The sequence below is a fragment of the Melospiza georgiana genome, chromosome 3, assembly GCF_028018845.1.
Source record: "Melospiza georgiana isolate bMelGeo1 chromosome 3, bMelGeo1.pri, whole genome shotgun sequence".
Taxonomy (NCBI): Eukaryota; Metazoa; Chordata; class Aves; order Passeriformes; family Passerellidae; genus Melospiza; species Melospiza georgiana.
The window spans coordinates 38,883,548-38,905,829 of NC_080432.1; the positions used below are offsets into that span (position 1 = coordinate 38,883,548).

Below are 22,282 nucleotides of genomic sequence, written 5' to 3' on the forward strand. Positions count from 1 at the left end.
CACAGGTCAAATGTATAGAAATTACATGCATTGTTTTTCTTCCAGTCCTCTTTTTGTTCCAATACAAATAAACCACTTCTGCAGGCTCCAGAATGGATCAGCACCATTCTCTCATAGATAATTTAGGTACAACTATGAAGAAGGTACTCAAACATAAATCACTGATTCATTTTACAGTTTCCACTTCAGCTCATGTTAATGATCATGGATCATTAATCCCTTACAGCCAGTCCTCATGGGTTTTTCTTTGATTATTACTTAAACTGAAGTAATTTCACAATGAAAAATCGCTGGTTTGTGTTCTTTAAACATTTCAAATGCTCATACTGAGAGATATTTTCAGCTTTTTGCCCTCTGTTAAAAGCAGGGGATACAGTATTCTCCTAAAGAAATAAAATAGATTGGAAGGGAGATACAGGCCATGAAGAGAACATGGTCTTAAAAAGGGGAAAGGCAGACTGGCAAGCTGGTTTTCTTTAGAAAGCTCCCAAATTCCTGCCACAGCTACTGAAGTGCACAGGACTCAAGCACCACGTGATGAATGGTACCACGGGCTAGTGCTTCCTCTTGAAAATCACAACCAAACAACTCACATACCGTATCCAGATGCATTCACTTCTGCAAGGTGGAAAGGGCTTCCTGGTACCTTCCACTCTTTGGTGCTGGTTGGGGCACCAGAGCCTTCTCTTTCCATGAGGCAGGGCCAGCAGCAAGCAGGAGGTTTTACCTCCTCCCAGGCAGCCAGGCCCTGCCATCATCCAGGGAAGCATCTTGGGAGCCCCAAGAGACCAATGGCATTACTTGTGTTGCACCCCATGGGAAGTGATGCAGATCCCTTGGTGAAATTCATTTAGGAATTAACACCCCCTTGCAATCAGCAGAATAATTAACTTTCAGATTTGAGGGGGTAAGGCTGTTTACAAATACAAACATGTTACTGTATCAGTTAGGTTACAGTATAAAGCTTCTCAAGTATGATTAAATACTTCAATTTACAAGCACAAAAGTCTTCTTGTAATCATGAAATTATGATAACCTGGAATACTCCAACTAGTAGTCTTTCCTAATTGACCAATTTCAAATGAATGTGGCAGATCACCTTCTGTTATTAGAAAGGAAAAAAAGTGGAGCATTTTGCTAGTGAGATTGATAATATAGCTTTAAAACTCTTTGTTGAATTTTGAACAACATGATAACCAATACAAACAGCTGATGTGCACATTTGGAGATTTCATTAACACTACAAACAGTTGTTTTATAAAGCCCTGTGCAGTCTATGAGCAGAGTGTGACCTTCCTGCCTGCCTTTGGGTAGGAAACTCTATAGACACTGCTTTGCTTTTTTCTGTTGAGCTCTTGCTGCTGCAGTATGTCCCTACATCATTGTAATCAGAAGCAATTCATGCATTAGATCCCTTTTTTGGCATGACTTTCCAGACTCACTAACTGCTCATTATAGGTCACTGTTAATCCCCCACAGTCACATGACCAGAAATGGTGAGTTATTTTATGAAATAAATGCACTCACAGTCACTGTGACAGCCCTGTGTTAAACAGTGGAGCTGCTTGCAGTTTGATCAGCAAGAGTGAGGCTTCTGTAGTGACAGGAACCTCTGCAGACACTTCCCTGCAAGGTAACAGGGTCGGCAGGTGGAGTCCCTGTCACGATGTGCAAGCACACTCCCAAACACAGCTCTGCAAACCTCAGGGCCTTGCTCCAAGTAATCAAGCTCCAGAGCTACTCAAAGAATACCCCACAATGCAAGACAGCAAGGCCCTGAGGTTTGCAGAGCTGTGTTTGCAGAGCTGTGTTTCAGCAAGGCTGAAAATTTCACAGTCCAAGCAGATAATCTGTTCTGCTTTCCCCACCAGCCCAAGCCTCATGAGTGACCCAGAGCTCAGCCTTAACCTGAAGTCATGCACCAAAGAAATTCCTACTGTGCTACCTAATCCATGACTAAAGCAGGGCAGAACGTGACCTGTCTCACCTCAGCAGTGATGAGTCTGTGGGAGCTGTCAGTGAGCAGCAGCTTCTGGGTCTGTGGCTGGAAAACTTCCTTTGCTCAAAGCCTGCAGAACCTAGGTTGTAAAAATATGGGCAGGATGGGATCAATATGTTAGCACATGCAAGGAGGCTTCACCTTCTACCATGAACTTTAGAATATCTTTCATGCTTGCTCTGAGTTAGTGGTCAGGATCAACAATCCATGTAAATGATCAATGAATCTGAGCTTGACAGTGACTGAAAAATCACTGGCAAATGTCTGGATAAACAATCACATTGTTTTCAGAAGACTATTTGGAATGCAATGTAAATTAATATATTACTTGAACTTCACTTTGCCTTGTCAGTTTTTGAGCAGCAGTGTTAGCAAGAGAACAGCTGATTTCTAGAACAAGCAAGACCCATTTACTCCTGTAGCCCACCAGGCAAAGGATAAAGCTTTAAGGTTTTAATACAATCCATAAGTTTAATGGGTTTTGTTATTTTATATTTAAATTTTATTTAAATTTGAAATAAAAGCATCTATTTCCCTATGAAAGAAGGCTGCTAGGTATTTGGTGTTGAAGTTCTTTGTCAGACTACCAGTTTTCCTAGGTTTTAATGGTTTCTGAAGGAAGAAAATCATTCTTGTGTAAAGGAATGCACCACTTAAAGCTTTAGGTAGAGCTTTAATAGTCCATACAGCTTAGTGCAATCCATTAGTCTGAGTTAATTTTAACTAAGATGATAAGTAACTCAGTAATACTGAATTAGGGGGGGAAAAGTTTTGTGTGTGTGTTGTTTTGGGTATTCTTTAAAGTTTATTAGGGCAAAAGAAACACAGAAAGTTGAAATATAAAATACTGAAAACTCCAGTTTAAATTCCAGATTGGGTTTCAGTGCATTTACTAACTGTACACACTTTTACTGTGCTCAGATCTGGACTGCAGCATCTTCCAGATGTGCCACCTCTGACAGTGATAAATCACTGTAAAAACACTTTGCTTTTTATACTCTCATCATTGCAGTAATGCCTGCACAGGTCACAGTGCCAGGAGCAATTCCTACCATGCTTTTGCTGTCTTTGGCAGAGCTAGGGCAGCTTTGTCCAGGGATTTTGCTACCTCTAGATGCTGATTACAGATCAGCACTGGCTCCACATATATACCAAGATATCAGAAGTGTTCTGTTGAAGTGAAATTGATGACAGAAATGCACTTAGACAGACATCAGCATGATCTGCACTGTATAACACTACATAATTAAGTTTCTTTTTGGATTTTAATTTGTAAGACCATAGTTTCCATAGGAGGGTAGCAAATTCCTGATAATTTGAATGCAAAAACCTGGAAGTAATTAAAAACAAACAAAATAGCTATATAAAGGGTTCTGGAACTGAAACTGAGTGATTATGCAAGCTAAATTTAGAAAAAAAGAATCTTATTTAAAGAATGAACATTACTTAGGGTCAGTGTTAGGATACTCAGCCTTCTTTGGGTAAGGAAGAAGGAACAGTTAAAATCAAATCTGAGTTAATCATTATGAATGAGGCCATTTTCCTGGCTTTGATCAAACAGGTAACTGAATGATTTCAGTCAGGTTTTTCTGTCTCCACTCTTTCAAGATACAAAGCAGCTCCTCAGCCAGAGAAGAGAGCTGTAATTCTGTCTTGGACTTTGGACTTCTCTAAAGGACACTTTAAACTTGTTGGGTTCACCTACATCCCATGCCCATTTCATACTCAGGGTCATTCTGCTTTTCTACTGCACCCTTTAAATCCTCCTTTCTAATCCAAGCCCACCATTTTTGGATTTGATTTTTGATAAATTTATGGGAAATAATCCAGCCCATGTTTGTTACAGTGTTTTACTTTGTATGCCCCTAGTAACTACAAAGTCACAGAAACCCAGAATGGGTCAGGTTGGTCATCTGATCCAAGCTCCCTGCTCAAGCAGGGCCATCCCAGAGCACAGGGCTCAGGATTGTGTCCAGTTGGTTCCTGAATACCTCCAGTGAGGGAGACTCCACAGCCCCTCTGCACAAACTGTTCCAGTGCTCAGTCACTTGCACAGTAAAGAAGTTCTTTGTCACGCTCAGGTGGAACTTCTGTGCATCAATTTCTGCCCATTGCCTCTTGTCCTTTTGCTCAGCTAAGCCTGAGCAGAGCCTGGCTTCTGCTTTCTGCCCACTGCCTCTTGTCCTTTTGCTCAGCAGCACTGACAGAGCCTGGCCCATCTCTGACACCTCCCTGCACACACTGGCAGACATTGGTGATGTTCCCTCTCAGTCGCGTCTCCCCGAGGCTGAACAGGCCCAGCTCCTTCAGCCTTTCCTCCTAAGAGAGATGCTCCAGTCCCTCACCCACCCTCGTTGCCCTCCGCTGGACAATAAAATAATTACACAATAATTTTTGTGTAATAACTACACTTACAGTGTGTTATACAGCAGTTCACAGGGAGTGGGAACTACTGAGGCCTCGTTTCACTCCCCCCGCCGGTAACAAAGCTCACTATGGACCATGAATTTATCAGGAGCCGAGGTCAAATGAGACTCCCGGAGGTGTTGTTTACTTGTCCCGGGCTTCCTGCACAGCTGCAGCATTTTGTCCCCTCTCAAGAGCGGCTACAGCAGAGGTCCCCGAGCGCCCTCGCCCTGCCACGGTGCTTGGGAGCCGCGAGCAAAGCGGCAGCCGCGGGCCGAGGGCAGCGGGCGAGACCCGGGCGGAGCCGCCCCACGGCCCCTCCCTGTGAGGGCCGAGCCCCGCGGAACTACAGCTCCCGGCGTGCCCCGCGCCGTTCCCATGGCCACGGGCAGCCGGGCCCGCCGCCCGCGCAGCGATGCCCAAGGCCAGGTACCGGGAGCTCTGCCCGGGCTGGAGACCGTCGATCGCTCCCGCTGCCCTGGGGGAAGGGGCCGGCGGCCGGGGAGGACAGCCTGGAAGCGGGAGGGAGGGCAGGAGTGCTAAAACGAGCCGTTCCGGCCTCTACCCCTAAAGCGAGCGGGGCCGAGGGCAGGCGGGGCACGCTTGGCCTTTGTCCGCTTACTGCTGTGAGGGACCGCACACAACCGGGGTCTGCAGGGGACCGCGGGCGGCCCTGAGCACGGGGGGGCGGCAGCTCTCCGGCACACCGAGCGCCGGGCCGGAGCTTTCCCGAGCCCTCCGAGCCCTGCCCGGCCCCAGAGGCCGGCAGCTGCCGCAGGCTCCTCGGAAAGCCTGGCACGGCACACAGGCTCTTAAAGGTGTCTCGGTACCGCAGTGAGAAAGCCGGGCACGGCACACAGGCCCCTAAAGGAGTCTCGGTACCGCAGTGCCCTGCCGGGTGAAGGGCTGCAGTCACCGTCCCTGGAGGTACTTTAAGGAAAGCTTGGACGTGGCGCTTGTTCTGGTCGTGTTCAGTCACAGGCTGGACTATATGATCTCAGGGATCTTTTCCAACCTAATTGATTTTGTGATTCTGTGATTAAATGTACTCCAAGCAAAGCCTCCCGCTGTACAGCGGGTACGTGCTAAGTACGTGCCACAGGTGGCTGCTGGGGTTATGGAGGAATGTCACCTCAGCTGGTTTGGTTACAAATATTTCGACAAGCAGGGAGCAGGTGATGTGAAATTATAATAATCATCTACACCACAATAACCTTAATTTAGATGTTTTCAGGAATTAGGGCCTAAGGTGTGTGTTTTCTCTAATTATTCTTTTCTTGCTTTGTTTTCTTCCAATTAGTGATACTTTATGGGATCTTGCTATAGCTGAAGTGGAGGAGAAGAGAGAAAATCCTGACGATGATGATGTTGTCAAGCCAGGGGAAGTTTGGGAAAAATCAGTATTATTTATGGGAAACAAAAATGGGGTAATCTAAATACTGTACAATTCTACACTTTTCAAACATAATTTGTGTCAGGGAAAACATCTCATACTTTCAGATGTTAAGGTTCACTTAATTTTAAAGACATAATACCTCATGGTCTCATTCTGCAGAGGTCTAATTGATCACTAATGTCTGTTTTAAGTACAGTGTTCCTATTACTATATTTGTCATGTCTCTTAGTTTATACTTAAAATAATGGTAGAGTAACTTGATTCTGATTGAAAATTGGACTTGAGTTTCCACTGTAAGGCTGCAAGCAGTTACATGCATTTGCAGTTTTCTGGCACTTTATTATTGGAATGTTAAATGAATTTGACTTAGTGATACAACTTCATGCTTTAAAGACATTACAGAAGAGTTCCTCTTTGTTTTTAATTTCCAGGGAAAGACCACTATCATACTGAGATGCCTTGAGAGGTATGTGTTAAATATTTTAAAGCAGTTTTCAGCTGTAGATTTAAAACCAGTCATATTGTGTGATAATTCATAATGCATGTATGCAGATGTGTCCTGTAACTGGTTAATCACTTAGGAATGAACTTATTTCCCTTCATTATAACCTCTCAGGTGATCCTTTCAGTCCTTCTCTAGTGTTAGCTGAAATAACTCATTTCTTTGGGCTGCTGCTTCTCCTGTCTTGAGTACCTGACACCTCCTGTCTAAAAGTGTCTCTTCTCTGTACTGCTGTCTCTAAGCCAAACTCTGAACTGACTGATAAATACAATTTAGTAACTGCAGAATTAACTTCCTTTCTTTAGAAGATCTTGACAAAAGTCAGTTACTTTTCCTTTAGGGAAGAGTCTCCAAAGCCAACATTAGCCTTGGAATATACTTTTGGAAGAAGAGCAAGGAGACACAATACAGTGAGTATAAAGTATAACTTACCATATCTTTATATGTATACACACACCTAAAAATAACATCAAGAAACTCTTTTGCAGCCTAAAGATGTAGCTCATTTTTGGGAATTAGGTGGTGGAACCTCATTAGTGGAACTCATTCGGATACCAATCACTGTCCACAACATAAGGTAAGTGTAAATATTACAATTCCAGAGTTATTTGAGCTTTCCTTCAAACATTAGTAAGCTCTAGACCTTTTTTTTGTGAATACCTCTTTCAGAGTGTAATCACTGTAATACCACTGTGCTTTGCTTTGGTCTTCCTTTTCATGCTCCTCTCCTAAATAAGTTCTAAGTAAGCTCAACAAAACATGGAGGAAATAAGTTGGCCTTAAGTAGGTAGAACAAGAAATACAGGAAAAGATAACACATAATATCTTTATGCTCAGTGAAGAGCAAAACAACAGATTGGGGACATGAAAAATAAAATCTTGCTTTCTGCTTCTGTGTGCACACATAGATGCTCTTTTTGTGACTGACATTTTAGGGTGAAAAACAAGGCCAAAAACTGTGACAAAAAAAGTCTCTGGGTTTTTGGGATATGACCTCTTAATGCAAAAGTCATTTCCCAACAGAGAGATGATGTTTCCAGGAGGAACCAGAGCTACTGAAATTATTTGAAAACAAAAGGAAACAGAATTTTTGATGAAATTAAGAGAATGTACTTTAAAAAATTCCATTAAAATAATGGATAGCATAAGAAGAAATGCATGAAAAATTGCATGAGGAAATGACAAGGTGATAGGGGGTGCTTTTTATGGTTTTTTTATTAAGGAAGATGGGAGTTGAAAGGGGAGAAAAGGATCAAATATAAATTTTGTATTATGATGTATTGCTTTATTTCATTGGTATTGAGCCTTAACTTCTGTGGGGAAGAAAAAGGAGGAATATCATTTTTATCAGGTATATTTGCTTCTGTTTTGACTACTGAGATAATGCCATTATTTGCTGAGAGTCTAAGAGAGAATAAAAATAAAACACTTATGGCATGTGAAGCTCTTTGTCTTTAGAAGCTTGGGAGAGAAAAAATTAAGTATAACTTTACAGCCCCTGACTAAATTAAATTAATTGAACTCTACCTCCATCAGTCTTTTCTTCCTTTTTTACTGATAAGGGATTTTCTGATGTGGAGAATCTTAAGATTCTTTGCTGGGATAGCAATGTTCTGTAAGAACAATTCACTTCACAAGGCAATATTTTAACATGCCAGAAAAAATTCTACTATTTCAACAAATATAAGTGCATTTTGCTGATTTGCTCATCATCGTACTCAAGCAATTTGCTTATTTAAAAGTTCCATAAAGTATGTCTACTTTCAAGAGACAAAGTAGATCTATATCAAGAGATTTTTCACCAGATTTTTCTTTCCCACAGCATTTTAAAATGAAATTGAACATTTAGTTGGATTTGTAGCTTTTTTTAATACCACTCTGGTCTGGAATCCCCTTTTTCAAGTCAGGTTAGAATGAGATAGAATGATGGCAGCTATTCAGATTACTGCATTTGCAATGACCTTTACAGGTGCACTTAAATGCATCTGGTGTTTTGGGAGGCAGGGTTTTAGAAAGAGAGAACTTCAGATGTGAAAGATTTCCCATCAACAATCCACCTTTAAAAGTCTGGTAGTAGCTAAGGATGTCTTGAGTACTCTTTTATCTTTCAGATGACTTTTCTCAGGCATCCATTCAAGGTTCCAACAAACTGTCACAGTCCATGACACAGAATATTGTCCTTAACCAGGTTTTCTTCATTTCATACTAGAAAAGAATAATGAAAATAGGGAAATTTCCCAGGTCTACAGGGAATACAGGTAATAGTTAGGAAAGATCCTAGCCATTGGTCTGGGGTTGGAGATTTAGGAGATGGCAGGGATACATAACAGCAGAAATCCTCAGTCATACAGGAGGGAACTGCAGGGCTGATTTGCATATTTTACTGTTTGAAGACAGTCAAAATAATAACTCTGAACAAGAGCCAGGGGAAAGGTTTCTTCAGAGTGCAGAATATCCCTAAAAGCCATCTTGCTTTGCTGTCCCATTTAATTCCAACTCAGCAGGTAGATGTTCACATTTGCAGTGCAGGTGTGGTTTTGTATGAAAACGCTGACTGCCTCATGTGCCAAATAATGCTTATTTCACAGGTCATTTGCTGTAGTTCTGGTGTTGGATCTCTCCAAACCTAATGAACTCTGGACCACTATGGAGAGCCTTCTGCAGGTCACCAGGAACCACGTGAAGAAAATTTTAACCAAACTAGAAAAGACAAACCCTGAAGTAGCTGCTGAAATTAAACAGAGAATGTGGAACAATCTGCAGAGGGATCACCCTGTAAGTTACTTCTAATATTTTCTCCAGATGTCACAGGCCTTTATACAGTTAAAGATAATGCTTTAGAAAATCATAAACAACTCTTTTAGATTTTTATGCATGACTGAAAATCCATTTGATGTAGATGAACCTGTTCACTGGAAAATTATAGCAATTTAATAAAAATTCAATAAGAGCAGAAACAAGGAAAGAAGGTTTCTTATATCTTTTTGTTAGATATCTAATGTGATTGTTATGGCATGTTACACCAATCAAAAGAAATAGTTTTAGAGTAGCAGTTTGCTTTTTTTCCCCCTCATCTTTTAAAAATGAAGATGAAAACTAGAATGTACAAAAGTCATCTAGCAAGAGACTAGCTGAAGGTACAAATTTAAGAAAAGAATATAGTTATAACAGCCATCAACATGACTATATACTTTGCATTTATTTAAATGTCTATCACAAACTCAATGCCTTTTGATAATCTGACAACTAATTAAATTATAAAGTTTCAGAAATGTTAACATCAGTCCTTTAAACATAATTGCTAACTAAATCTCTGGAAAAGCTAAACTAGATTATGCGCAATAGAAAGGAAAAGTCATTGTGCGTTAAACCTCTGCAAATGTTGTGTGTATATAATGCATAAATAAGTATTCAACAATTCAAAGACCTGGCATGTAAATCTAGTTACTGTAACTTCTCTAAAATGCTTCAACACAGCAAGTGCTTGTAGAGCTCAGAAATTTACAAGTAACTTAAAATGTATGAGAAAGCCACATACGCAGCACTCCGTAGATTTAGCGTATGGCGTTTGATATTGGGATTATTTTAGTTTTTACTTTTAGAAAAGGTAATTCACAAAAAGATAACACCTACATGCACAAATAAATGGCAATAAATTATGGCCACAGTGTCTAGTTTCATATAGGGTTTTACATATCAGAAAATTGCAAGCTTATTGCAATAAAGAAAAATAATAATGCTATTATTTGTTAAGAAAACTCGGTATTCTTGCCCTGTAGGAAAAACAGTTATACCTTCTGAACGAAAATTTGTTCATCCTCCATTATCAAAGACATCAATAATGCAAACAAAATATTATATTACCATTTGGTTCTCTTCTTATTTTAATCATTGTTCAAAGAAAAATTGTGTCAGTATATTAGAAGAAAATACTGTAATCTATAGGTAATTAAATTATTTCTTATGGAGATCTTTATGTGCCTTTCAATGGCTAAACATATTTTTATTATAAAGAGGAATCAATTAAATACTTATATTTTTAAGGATTAAGATATATTTCATCGGCCTGGCTAAAGAATTATTTGCTATGATGACAAAACATATCGATTGCAGACCCTGTTTAAAAATGGATCTAAACTACTCCATAGTCAAAAACAAATTCCACAGTCCAAACATGAATAGGGTTCAATATACTAGTTTTAAGGTTTCTGATGTTATCCCAAATTTTTCCTCTTAGTTATGAAATGAAAACTTTTTTTTTCATTTTATATTCTATATACTCTTTTTAAGGTATGATAGTTTTGCTTAAAGCTTTTTATTTGACAATGTATGAGTGAAGCCATTATTTCTCCTCTCCAAGCAGAGGATTTTCAGTATGTGCAGCTTCTGTCAACATTCTGTCATTGAACCTGTCTGTGAAATAGCTGGGGTTAGGAGGGAGCAGTTGGACCAGCCTCTGCTACAACTCATCTTTCTTGCACTGCTGCAGCCAAAGCAGCTTGAATAAATATTTGCCTGAACACACAAGGGGATTGCCTCATTTCATGTGGACTACAGCAAACCCTTCCAGATCACTTGAGAATTCTTGTAATTCACTTATTAAAATTTTATCCCACATTAGCTATTCAGCACATAAGCCTGCGCTTTTAGACCTGTTTTCCTCCATTGATACTGATTCACATTTCAAGATTGTTGGATGATGTTTCCTCTTTGTGCTGATATCAAACATTTGAAATTCACATTAAATATTGTTTGTGTGTTTGGAAAACATGATGTGGACAGGGCAAATGTGTGACACAAGCAAATAATTCAGTTTATTTTTCTTGAGATTTTGTCTGCATTCTTTTAGATTTTATCCAAAGAATGTGAATGTGTCAAAAAGCCAGTTCTTCTAGTCCAGCCAGGCAGGTGTTCTATGAATACATGAGGTTTTTCCTCTCTTCCTTTCCCATCTAATAATGTAATATATAGTGTAAAAGCCCATTTATTCCACTGAGTGTTCTAACTGCTCAGAGGGATTACTTCCTGACCATTTAGGAAGAAAATGGGAAAATGGTAGAATATAATATGGATATTGCAATAAAGTTGACTCCTCTGCCTTAAGGTTTGGAAAATGTTGTGTTCTGTGAATTTATTTTAACCTCTTTCAGTTGCTTTAACAGTTGCAATCTTTTACAGTTTGTTTACAGAGCTTAACTGTCCTTTATCTTTTTAACAGGACAGTGCATTAGTTGACCCTTTTCCAATACCCTTGGTGATAATTGGAAGCAAATATGATATTTTTCATGTAAGTAATACTTAAGTCCCTTTTTAATAATTAAATTATTCTCAGTAAATATTCTATATACTAATATTTTACTAATATAATAGTAATCTTTTGAACTAAAGTGTGGACAGCCAGTCTTCTACCACCAAAAAAAAAAAAATCTTTCCATCCAACAGCGTTAAGGAAATCCTCACAAAACACCCCCAAACTGATGATTTTTGAAATGTATGTAGAAAATGCTTCCCTTTTTGGTCTGCAGCAACTTGTGTCTCAACAAGAAAACGCCACATGGATGATTTCCTTTTATAATGAGAGAAATCCAGCTCCACGTGTCCCTTGTGACAGCAGCTGTAAGTTTATGGCAGTGAAAGAGGAGTGTATCTCAAGTCAGCTGATCAGATTTTTTTTGGAGGCAGCTTCAGTCTGGAGCTTCTTTTAAAGTACTTCCTAAGTTTCTAGAGACAAGTGAGAAATTGCATTTTTTATGGAGGAGAGGAAAGAAATGTCATAGTACTGCTGGATTGTCTCCCAGGCCATAAAAATCCCTAACAAATGCATACTCACTGCACTTGATCATGAGAAACCAGGACTGTATATTTGATTTGTAGCAGCTGTGCTGGCAGCCTGTGCTTCTCTGGATGGCTACACAGTGCACTTGATACCTGGCTGACTCTCTGAGTTACTGAATTCTTTATTAATAAGGGACTTGCCTTCTCTTTATGCTGAGCCACGACCCCCTTAAATGGTTCTCATGTAATAAGGACAAAATGCCAGCCTGATTCCTTTGGGATTGACTCCTGCAGGCATTACTGGGACCAAGTTTTCACCCATTTTATCCAGGGGATGCCATCTGTATGATCTTAGATGAAACACATGGGTGAAAAGGTACTTGGATGCACCTTTCAAATCTTGCAGGTATTAGAATTTAGACAGCATATACCCAAAGATTTTCTTAAATATTTTCACAAAAAGAAAAAAAAAATCTTATTCTTCTAGTAGGCAGTATTTCTACTGGTAAAAATTTAAAACAATATCAAACAAATAAATTGAAAATTAAATGTGCATTCTCAATTTAAAAACTTTTCCTGGACTAACATATTGCCTGAATTAGGCTTCATCTGTAAAAAAGAAACAAAGAGAAATTGTGACATTTCTTTTTAGAGTAGGCTGTTACTGATTCTGTCTTAAGATATAATTATGCTGACAGCTGAAAGCCTTATATATTGTAGCTTAAGTGCACTGCAGTTTATATAAAAAATAGAAAAGTTTTAACTGTAGTATTTTGGGTTTTTTTCTTACATCTATGTTCCACTCTCAACTTTTTCAGGAGTTTGACTCTGAAATGAGGAAAATAATAAGCAAGACACTTCGATTTGTTTCACATTATTGTGGAGCCTCATTAGTGGTATGCATTTTCACTTTCTATAGAATAGACAAGATGAACAATATTTCTGTTACAAAACAATCATTTTTAAAATAGTACTATAAAACTCCTAGAGAAAATGGGATTTCATTGGTTTTACAGTAGCTTTCTTCATGAGGCTATCTGTTGAACAAGTCACTGTACTGGCAGCGATGGATGGACATGCCTCGTGAGCAAACAAACTACACAAGTCTCAGTATCAACAAACACTGAATAAAAACAGTTACCTGTTAGCCACCTTAGTTCCCGCATTGAGTTTACTGCATCCTGGGCAATTCTTTTTTTTTGTACAAGAAAGGAGAATGGGCAAAAGTGATTGCCTTAGATTGAATTAGGGAACTGAGCCTTTTGGTAGAAGCATGAACTTACATCAAGTGACCGAGCTTTCGTAGGTTTAAAATCATTGGCTCATTTTCACAGTAGTTTATGTGTAACAGGTTACTACACTTAGGGTGTTGAAGGAGGACAGGAGCTTCCTTACAAAAGTGGGTAGAAAGATGCCAACATGAGAACAATGAAGTATTTATTTTAGTTTGTCAGATCATTCTCTGAGTAAAGACAGAAACATGCATGCTGGGATTCACAGTCCAAAAACACTGCATCTTGGATTTACTGTGCATCAGAAGATGTGTCTAATTGTATCAACCATCATTTATGTAATAAATAGTATTTAATAGTAGCTTAGGGATTATCAAAACAACTTATGTTTACTTTGAATACTTATAATCCCAGCATGTCCTTTTGCATCCACGTAAAGCTTTTTTCACTCTGACACATGAATTTGTCTTTTGTTAACTGAGAGTACAACTGTCTTGGTTGGGGTTGTTTTAGTATTTAAGCATTATTGTAATTAAAAAATCGAATATAAATCTCTTTGTCTTCTTAATCCTGATTGTCATTGAAATGAGAGGGAGAAACCTAATTTCTCACAGCACAGATCTGACTTCTTTTTCAGACGTGAATCTGTTAGGATACAAAAGCCCTTAGACAAGAAGAAGCCCTTAGACAAGAAGTTGTTTGAGAATTTATTCTGAAAATTGCTTTCTGATAAATCTGTACCATTCTGCCACTTTTAAGCTGTTTTTATGAAAATTATATAGTTATTAATTACATTTCTAAATGTTTATGGTATTCTGGATAATATTTACTGCAATTTAAAATCTTAACTCAGTCTTGGGGAAAAGAATTGTGTCTCGTAATGTGCATATTTCAAAAGCTTTGGATCAGTATTTTAAAAATTATCCTTTAATCTTTATTTATTCTACTTTTTAATCTTTCTTAATATCCAGTAACAAATACATTCATATTTTTGAAAGGGAATGTGAGATTTTTATTCTAGTCTATTCAGTGAACATGTACCAAATTTATTGGGGTCAGGTATTAATTAGAAAGGCTCTATCCTCTTTGTAGATGGCAAAATGCAGCATACCTATGATGGAAGTTCCTAATGTATATTTTGTTTTCTGATTCATTTAGTTTACCAGTAAATCTGAGGCTCTCCTGCTGAAAGCCCGTGCTCTTATCAATCACTTGGCATTTGGCTACGATAAAAGGTAACGTTCTTGTTCAACTATTAAATGTCTTGCTCAGAACATAAAATTACTTAATAAAAACATTTTAATCATAAGAACTTTTTTTTTAAAGTATTATCTCTGAAAGAATTTTGCTCATGGACTTGGACTTCTGTGACTTAGCTGCCTATCTCTGCTAAGAACAGTGATAACTCCTTAGTTTTGATCCTCAAACTGATGAATGAAAAATGTGATTGCCACTGGAATTGAGCATTATTTTATTTACATGATTTATATGCAAACCCCAGGAAGACTCTAGTCTTGGCTAGAATAATCTTGGGGTTTTTTTGTTGATTGCTAAATGGTCACTTGATAAATTTTCTTTTTTTCTGTTTAGCAAGTCTGTATCAGTGGATCCCAGCAAACCTCTCTTTATACCAGCAGGCCTGGATTCCATGAGTCAAATAGGTTAGAACATTTCCTGTTCATTGTTTGTTGCTTCATTCTTTTGAAAACAAGAAAAACATTTTAAGCAAATAGATAAATTACAGCACATCAGTATCAGTTTTAAGAGATTACTGAAGGAAATAGCTTATAGATTTTAAAATCATGATTCGGTATATTACTGAGAATTATTTGTGTGGGTTTGTTAGGTAGTTTAATAAAGTCTCTGGACTATGTAAAATATTAAAGTATACCAATGAGCTTAGATCTGAAAGAAAATAAAATATACAAAACCTCTCAACCCATTTCATGGTAGGAGATCAATGTTTTTTTCAAAGAATGTTTGAAAAATATACAAAACCTCTCAGCCCATTTCATGGTAGTAGATCAATGGTTTTTTTCAAACTTGTTGCAGCTTGTCAGTGTAGAAGGTAAAATACCAAATCAGGTGGTTCATTATGCAAAATTATTCTGTGATTTATGTTGTTATGACAACACACTTGTCTAATGTGTGCTGTGATCCCCAGGACCACCACCTGCCTCTGACAGTGATCTTGGAAAGATGCGTGCCAACACGCCTTTGGAACTATGGAAAAAAGTATTTGAGAAAACATTTCCTCCCAAGGTAGGAATGGATATGCCAGGCATACAGCTGCTTTTCTCACAGAACAGCAGCAATAACCCTGCTCCTTGTTGTCCTTCAAGTGCACTGACTGGAATTTTAGTCTCACTTAGCAGTTCTCTTTAATACATTTTTAAAAGATAAAGGCTTGTATGTAGTAGTGCTCCTGCATCTTCAGTGACCTCCCTACATTTAGAAATTATGAAAGATGCTGTTCTCAGTATAAAATGCCCCAATAAGATAAAGACTAAACTTCTTAGAAACTATAGGGAAGTGTTAGTTTTCATGTTATTTTTCCTCATAGCCTTTAAAAACACAATAAACATCTCCTCCTGCACCCAGCCCTCCAAGTACCCCTGAACTCCCCCTGAAACAGCTGGAGAATTGAGTACACTTCTCATCTGGCAAGCTCCATGGCTGTTCAGCAGTGTATCAGTCTAAAGATTTAAACATTTGCCAAAGAGATTCACAGTCTCCTATTTTGGTTCCACAGGAGGCTTTAAACTTTGAAGCTATTTTTATGCATTGTAACCCTCTTTTTCCATTGCCTCACCTAGGAAGTAGAATTCTGCTTTATTTTATTCCATCACTGGTATTATTTCCTTGTTGCTACTTTCCATTTGATATGATTAAGGAGAAATGTGCAGGACAACATTTAAAAACCCCTCCTCATGTGGTAGTTTTTCTTACTATTAGTGTATTTGCTTCTTTGGAATTCAAGTTATAGTTTACTCAAGGCTAGGAAATGAAAATGCAGATATTTGGCAAAGATAGCAATCAGTTTCTCAGCTTTTGAAGTAATGCTTCTGATAACCAGAACTGAATTCTAATAATGAATATTAAATAGTTTATCAAGGGCACCCTCAACTGTGCCCTAACATCATGGACCAGGAAGGATATTTTCATTTTGATGCTCAAGAATAATAACCAACCACCATATGAGAATATTTTCTGCCCTTTAGAATCTAGCTGTGCTTTTATTTTTTCTTCATTTTACTGACAGGTTTTTTTTTAACTAATCTGTGTCCTGTAGCACAAAATTGTTCCATAAATGCAAGCTTTTAATATATTGGTATTAAAAGCAAATACTTTAATTTCTATAGTGTGGCTTTTTCTTATTAAAAGAAGATAAATTGTATCATTTGGGGTTTTGTCTTTTCTCCTTTTAGAGTTTCTCTGATTTACAAGATACCAAGGACCCTGCACAGGATAGTCAATATGCTGAGTATGAAGTTGATGTCATGAGAGCTCAGAAAAACCAGGTGTGTGGTAATTCTCTAAATGCTGTTCACAGTCAGGTATTCCAGAACCACCAGCACTGCTGAACTAATAGTATATACTCATACCTCCCCTTTTTGTCCTTAAATAATTTCAGCTTTAGATTTCAGCTTAGGAGTCGGTTGTGAGGTTTTTTTCCCCATTGTTAGATACTAAGCCAGTAGATCATTGTTAGATTTCAAAGTTTTGGCTCTGAGGTTTTTTAGAAATTATAATTCAAAATTTTCCTCGAACTGTACTTTAAAATTAACTCACTAAAATAAACTTTGAAGCCTTCTTGATGTAATTTCCTCATTTCTTCACTCTGTACTCTCATTTGAGTGCTGACTAACAAAGTATAGGAAGCAATATCAAGGTCTGTGGAGGGGACTCTTCTGTCTTTCTCCTTCAAAATTTATTTAAACTGGAAAGGTACCGAGATGATAACATTTCTAACTTGAATTTGCAGGCTATGGACATTTTATCTTAAATAGAGTGAAGGGAATTGTTCCACAGAGTGATGACAAGTGGCTTAACCCCTGAATTCCAGGAAAGACCTTTAATGGGGAAAGGGTCTTCTATTTTTTCTTTAAAATTTTGAAGTGTTTCTGCCTTTCTCTAGATTAGTGGGGAATTAATTTTATAGAAAAATTCTGTGGCAACTAGGTGAAGGTTAAATGACTGCCTCACAGCTAGCAGTATATAACATTAGCTGAGTAGCAGCACTGTATAGAACAGTTTTCATCAGTATGGGTATGTTCATAGGTATGGGTCTGTTAAAATCAAACCAGGATTTATCCAAAGAATAAAGCAATTTCAAAAATCCCCTGCAGCCTTTGAACCTGCACATTACCTGCAATATCCTGTTAATGTAGGTATCAGTTCTGAATTTCTGTCACATCAAGAGCAGTCCTAGAAATCATTAACATTTGTAAAGCACACTGCTTTTGGAATTTAAAATACAAACATACTCAGTATAGCTACATATCTCAAAATAACTATATAATGTACTAGGTTTGTTATTTTTACATAATAATGTGTTGCAAAAGAAGATACTGGTATGTATTGATTAAATCATACAGGAAATTATTAATTTTCTGTTTTTAAATAAAAGAGACAGGCTTTTAGAATCTTAATCTGTTCAAGGGCATTGCAAACCATTATAGCTTCTTTTTGTTGGACTACTACAAGTAATTTGAGCATTAAAGAGAAAATTACTTTTGTTATCTGCAGTTATTTCCTAAGTTTTTATCATGAAGTTTAATTTTTACAAGATTATTTGCACATTATTAAAATGTTTTATACTAAGAATTTGAATTGCACCAAGCTAGAAATACATATCTAAAAAGAAAAGAACTTTCTAGTTGCAATGTTTCTTGAAGTGTCCTTCAGTTTTCCAGTTCATTGGAAAGCAGCACAAAAATCATATTTTTTAAGCACCTTTTTAAATTCCTCATGTGTCTGACATTCTTTTGTGTCTCATGGTACCCATTGCAGAGGAGGACCAGTATTTTAAGATGGTCAATATTCAAGGTGGTGCTAATGAAATCGTGGGACCTAATGCAGAATTAGAAGTATCATGTGATGCCAATGAATGGTTTCATGTTATCATTTTTCTGGGTTACTTTCAGTTAATTAATGTTACTTTGGACGACAGGTGATAGCCTATTTGCTTATTTATCTCAAAGATAAGCTTCAAAATAAAAAAAAAGCACATAAGCAGCAAGGGAAGCAAAACACAGCCCCTGTCACTGCATCTGATAGAAGAACCAGCAATAGCTGACTGACTCAGTCCTCATCAGGACTGCTCGATAATGCCATAACAGATTAGAGATAACTGTGGCAATAATACAAAGTTTAAATAAATCATTTCCAACTTTGTAATTTTGATTGAAGGATTTTCCTGCATTCTAGCAGAGTAAAAGACTGAATTCTAATTCTTGAATATAAAATAAGAAAACAGTTTAAAAAAAAAAATCAAGAAAGTCCCTGGCTGACTCCAAGGTACTGTTAGCCGGCATTTATCTGAGATGCTGTTTGGCTGTAGAAGTTTAGAGTCCAGCTCATCAGCATTCTGACATAACTGTTTTCTTTCACACCAGCTTAGTTTGGCTTCTTAATATTTTCAGAGTTAACTATGACATTTCTTTCTTTCTTAACATTTCTTTCTTAACATTTTTGTTCTGGAAAGCCCTCTGAGGCTGTCTTTTCCTCACTGTGCCTTCCTTCAAGATGGAGCACATCTCTCTTTCTCAACTATGTCTCTTCACAATTTTTTTCCTAGTTCTTGCCCCACAGACATACATAGCACAGGTTTATATTAAATAGTGCTGTTGGAATTGTTTGCGGCTTTTCATTCCCTGTAGTTAAGCTCTGAGAGAGAACTCAACCCCAGGGACCCTTTTGAAAGTTATATCTCTAATGTAATTCTTAACTAGCAGATTTTCTCCAGGAATTACTGGAATTTTGCGCATTTTGCAGGGCTTTCAAGATTAAAAAAAAAAAAAAAATTCTGCATAGTTATTAGGCCTTCAATGTCTAGGTTTTGGTCAATTCTTCATACATAAACCACATGGCAAGCTGTTCATCCTCTATCCATTCCCCATTAGCTTTTTGGCTTTTGATGCTTTCAGGTCACCTTAATTTGATTTTTGGTACACACATAACCTGAATAAGAGTGAGATCTTTTAAAATAATATTTCTGATTAGAGCTACATGTCTACACCTGCATCAGTGAGCACCTATGGGGAGCATGAAAGTCTTGTTCCTTAGTTCCTTCTAAATGTTTGCGGCAGTGAGAGCCTGGCACATGGGAATGTCTGTTCTCTTTCCTTTCTGCCACAGATGTAAGTAGCAGACTTACTCTAAGGTGTCTTTTTGAAGTTTTTCTTTGTTTCATGATATGCCTTCACTGCTAATGCTCAAAATAGGTGCTTGGACTTTTTGATCTGGACATTTGACTGCAGCTGCATTCATTGATGCAACAGATAAAGCTCAGCCTTGAGCTCAATGACGTGGAGAGCCTCCCACTCATGTGCTTCAGAAACGATGGCAGTGCCAAAGTTCACGGTGACTGGTCCTTGTTACCCAGAGCTATTACTTCAGGGATGGGTGCCAGTTCTAGCTGAAGCCTCACGCCGTGAGGTGACGTGAAAAAAGGAGATGCCTGGTGCCATTTGGTGTCAGCTAACAAGTCATGGAAGCAGATCTTAATGAACAGAGATTAACTGTTAAGTCTTAACTAACTGTTAAGACTTTAAAAAGTCATAAACACAAGAAGATTCTGCATCTCACAAGGAAGAATAGTTGCATTTCCCCTAAAGTTGCAGCAACCTAATCAACTCCCAACCAACAGCTACAGATCTGCAGCTGACATGGGGACTGTGCTGGCCGACAGAGTGAGAGCCATATTCTTTCAGCATACTCTGCTGCCATGATCATATTGCTGAACTTCAGGAGACCATTTCAGTCTCATTCCACAAAACAGAAGATTTCATACTGTGCCGTGAGGCCTTGGTCCCACAAATATAATAGGCCCCTACCTTAACCTGCATAACAGAGCAGTACCACCTTTCATTTCCTCCACAGGAGGACACGTGCTAGTCTTCATAAGAGAAGTTGTTATTTAGAATATTTACTTAGCTGCCAAGAACAAGCTTTCTTGTTTTCACATGAAAGCATGTCCAAATGGGTAAAAAAGACCTCATTTTTAAACCAAATTAAAGAGCATCATTAGAGCACTGTTGTTAAATTTTCTACCAAAGTTTTTGTCCTTAAGACTTTTAATGAATTTTTCAGTACTTGGTTGCTTTCACCATGTTCCAGATTGAGGGCACTTCCAGTAAGAAACTGCATGAAAAGGAAAGTTGAAGCCATATCAGTCACTCAGAACAGAGGAAGTGCAACAATTAAGTCTTTTCCTACAGTCTTAATTTTTCCTTCTTGTTTGTAGACATTGTAGTATTGTCTTTAATTACATGATCATATACTATTTTGCTGATGTCTCAATTCAATTGTTCAGTATTTCTTTTCATCATCCTTATTCTTTATGTACCTTATTTTTCAACCTGCCATTCAGACACTTCAATGAACACAAAAGTATTAATTTTTTTTTCTCTGAGAGTGTGTGGTAACGTTATCTTATCTGAGTGCCTCACAAACATCAGTTAAGTCTTTCTTCCCAATCCCTTTATGAGATTAGGTGTGATCTTCCCCATTTGACAGATGAAGAATTTACAGAAACACAGAAGTACAGAAGCATTAAGGTTTAAAAAAAAATGTAAGCCCACTTTATGCCAATGTTGAGATATCTGTGATAAATTGCTAGCACTAATAATGTTTAAAGCATTCAGATCACATTGAAAGCACATTTAAATTGCAATTATTTTTCTTTGTAAATCTGATCTCTGCCCCCTACACTTTCACCCACAGAACAATTATAGCATAATGCTAGCATGAAGATTTTTTGCTGAAAAAAATCTTTAGAAATGACTCCAGACAGTACACACACCTACGTAAAATTCAGCAGAGGAAACTGTTGTTTGTAATGGTGCTAGAAATTCCTACTATAAGCTTCAGTGCTCCCAGTTGACTGACATGAGGTCATTTGTGTACCTTGCTAGTACTCTGCTGATCTAAAGTACAGCAAAATGTAGCTCCCTACATGACAGCAATTGTGGCAAAATTCATAGCACTTTTAGGATAATTTTGTTAAATACAGAAATATACTACACCTTCTCTGTAGTGAAAAGTGTTTGTACATACATACATTTGCCAAATAAATACATGAAGTTTCTGGAGACTTTTACTAATGAGAAAATTAGCTTAACATGTATATATGTTTCTTTCTAGGAACTTGAACAATACAAAAGAAATGCCTCTAAATCCTGGAAAGAAATGGATTTTGACTCTGATTGATGAACTGCTCTGTCTTCGGTTTAACACCATTTACCAAACTATTTTTATAATTTTTACATTACATTAGCAATTTCATCTGATGCAGTTGAAACTATATAATATCAAACTATGAAGTTGGTATTTATTGAGCATTCCTGTTATTTTTATAAAAGGAGCTGTTTATTCACTCAGTCCAAATTAATTTATCTTGGCACTGGCAAAGAGTTTTAAAAAGTGGGGAGAAAGGAATTCTAGATTGCTCTCAGGTGGGTTTGTATATGAAGACTGACATTAGTAGTTCAACCTAATTTATAACACATTATTTGATTTACTTTTGAATACTTCTACCCTCAGCATATATTTAAATATAAACAAGTTTTCACACCCAGAATATGAAATTGTGTAGTGTGCTAGGCGTCTTTTTGTAGGTCAAAACCAAAGCTTAAGAAATACTTTCACAATTGTTTGATATATTTGAATTAATAAAAAAACCCCTAAAACTGGCAGAATAAAGTGGAGTTAAAACCTTCTTTGACCTGAATTCAGAAGTGTGCATTGTC

General features: G+C 37.7%; 1 protein-coding gene across 1 annotated transcript; it reads left to right on the forward strand.

The window, feature by feature from the left end:
• The first annotated feature begins 4,774 nt into the window (after positions 1–4,774).
• On the forward strand, positions 4,775–22,251 carry DYNC2LI1 (dynein cytoplasmic 2 light intermediate chain 1). The gene is made up of 13 exons (XM_058021304.1): positions 4,775–4,834; positions 5,706–5,832; positions 6,233–6,267; positions 6,644–6,713; positions 6,792–6,880; positions 8,892–9,078; positions 11,522–11,590; positions 12,897–12,974; positions 14,469–14,545; positions 14,901–14,971; positions 15,475–15,572; positions 16,739–16,831; positions 21,678–22,251. The coding sequence occupies exons 1-13, from the start codon at positions 4,821–4,823 to the stop codon at positions 21,741–21,743; spliced, it is 1,074 nt and encodes a 357-aa protein (XP_057877287.1). The 5' UTR covers positions 4,775–4,820; the 3' UTR covers positions 21,744–22,251.
• The last annotated feature ends 31 nt before the right edge of the window (positions 22,252–22,282 follow it).

Excerpts from the sequence above, each read along its gene's own strand:
- DYNC2LI1 (XM_058021304.1), top strand. Across the intron at positions 9,079-11,521 it reads ATCTGCAGAGGGATCACCCT|GACAGTGCATTAGTTGACCC; the intron begins GTAAGTTACTTC and ends TCTTTTTAACAG. Across the intron at positions 15,573-16,738 it reads AGAAAACATTTCCTCCCAAG|AGTTTCTCTGATTTACAAGA; the intron begins GTAGGAATGGAT and ends TTCTCCTTTTAG.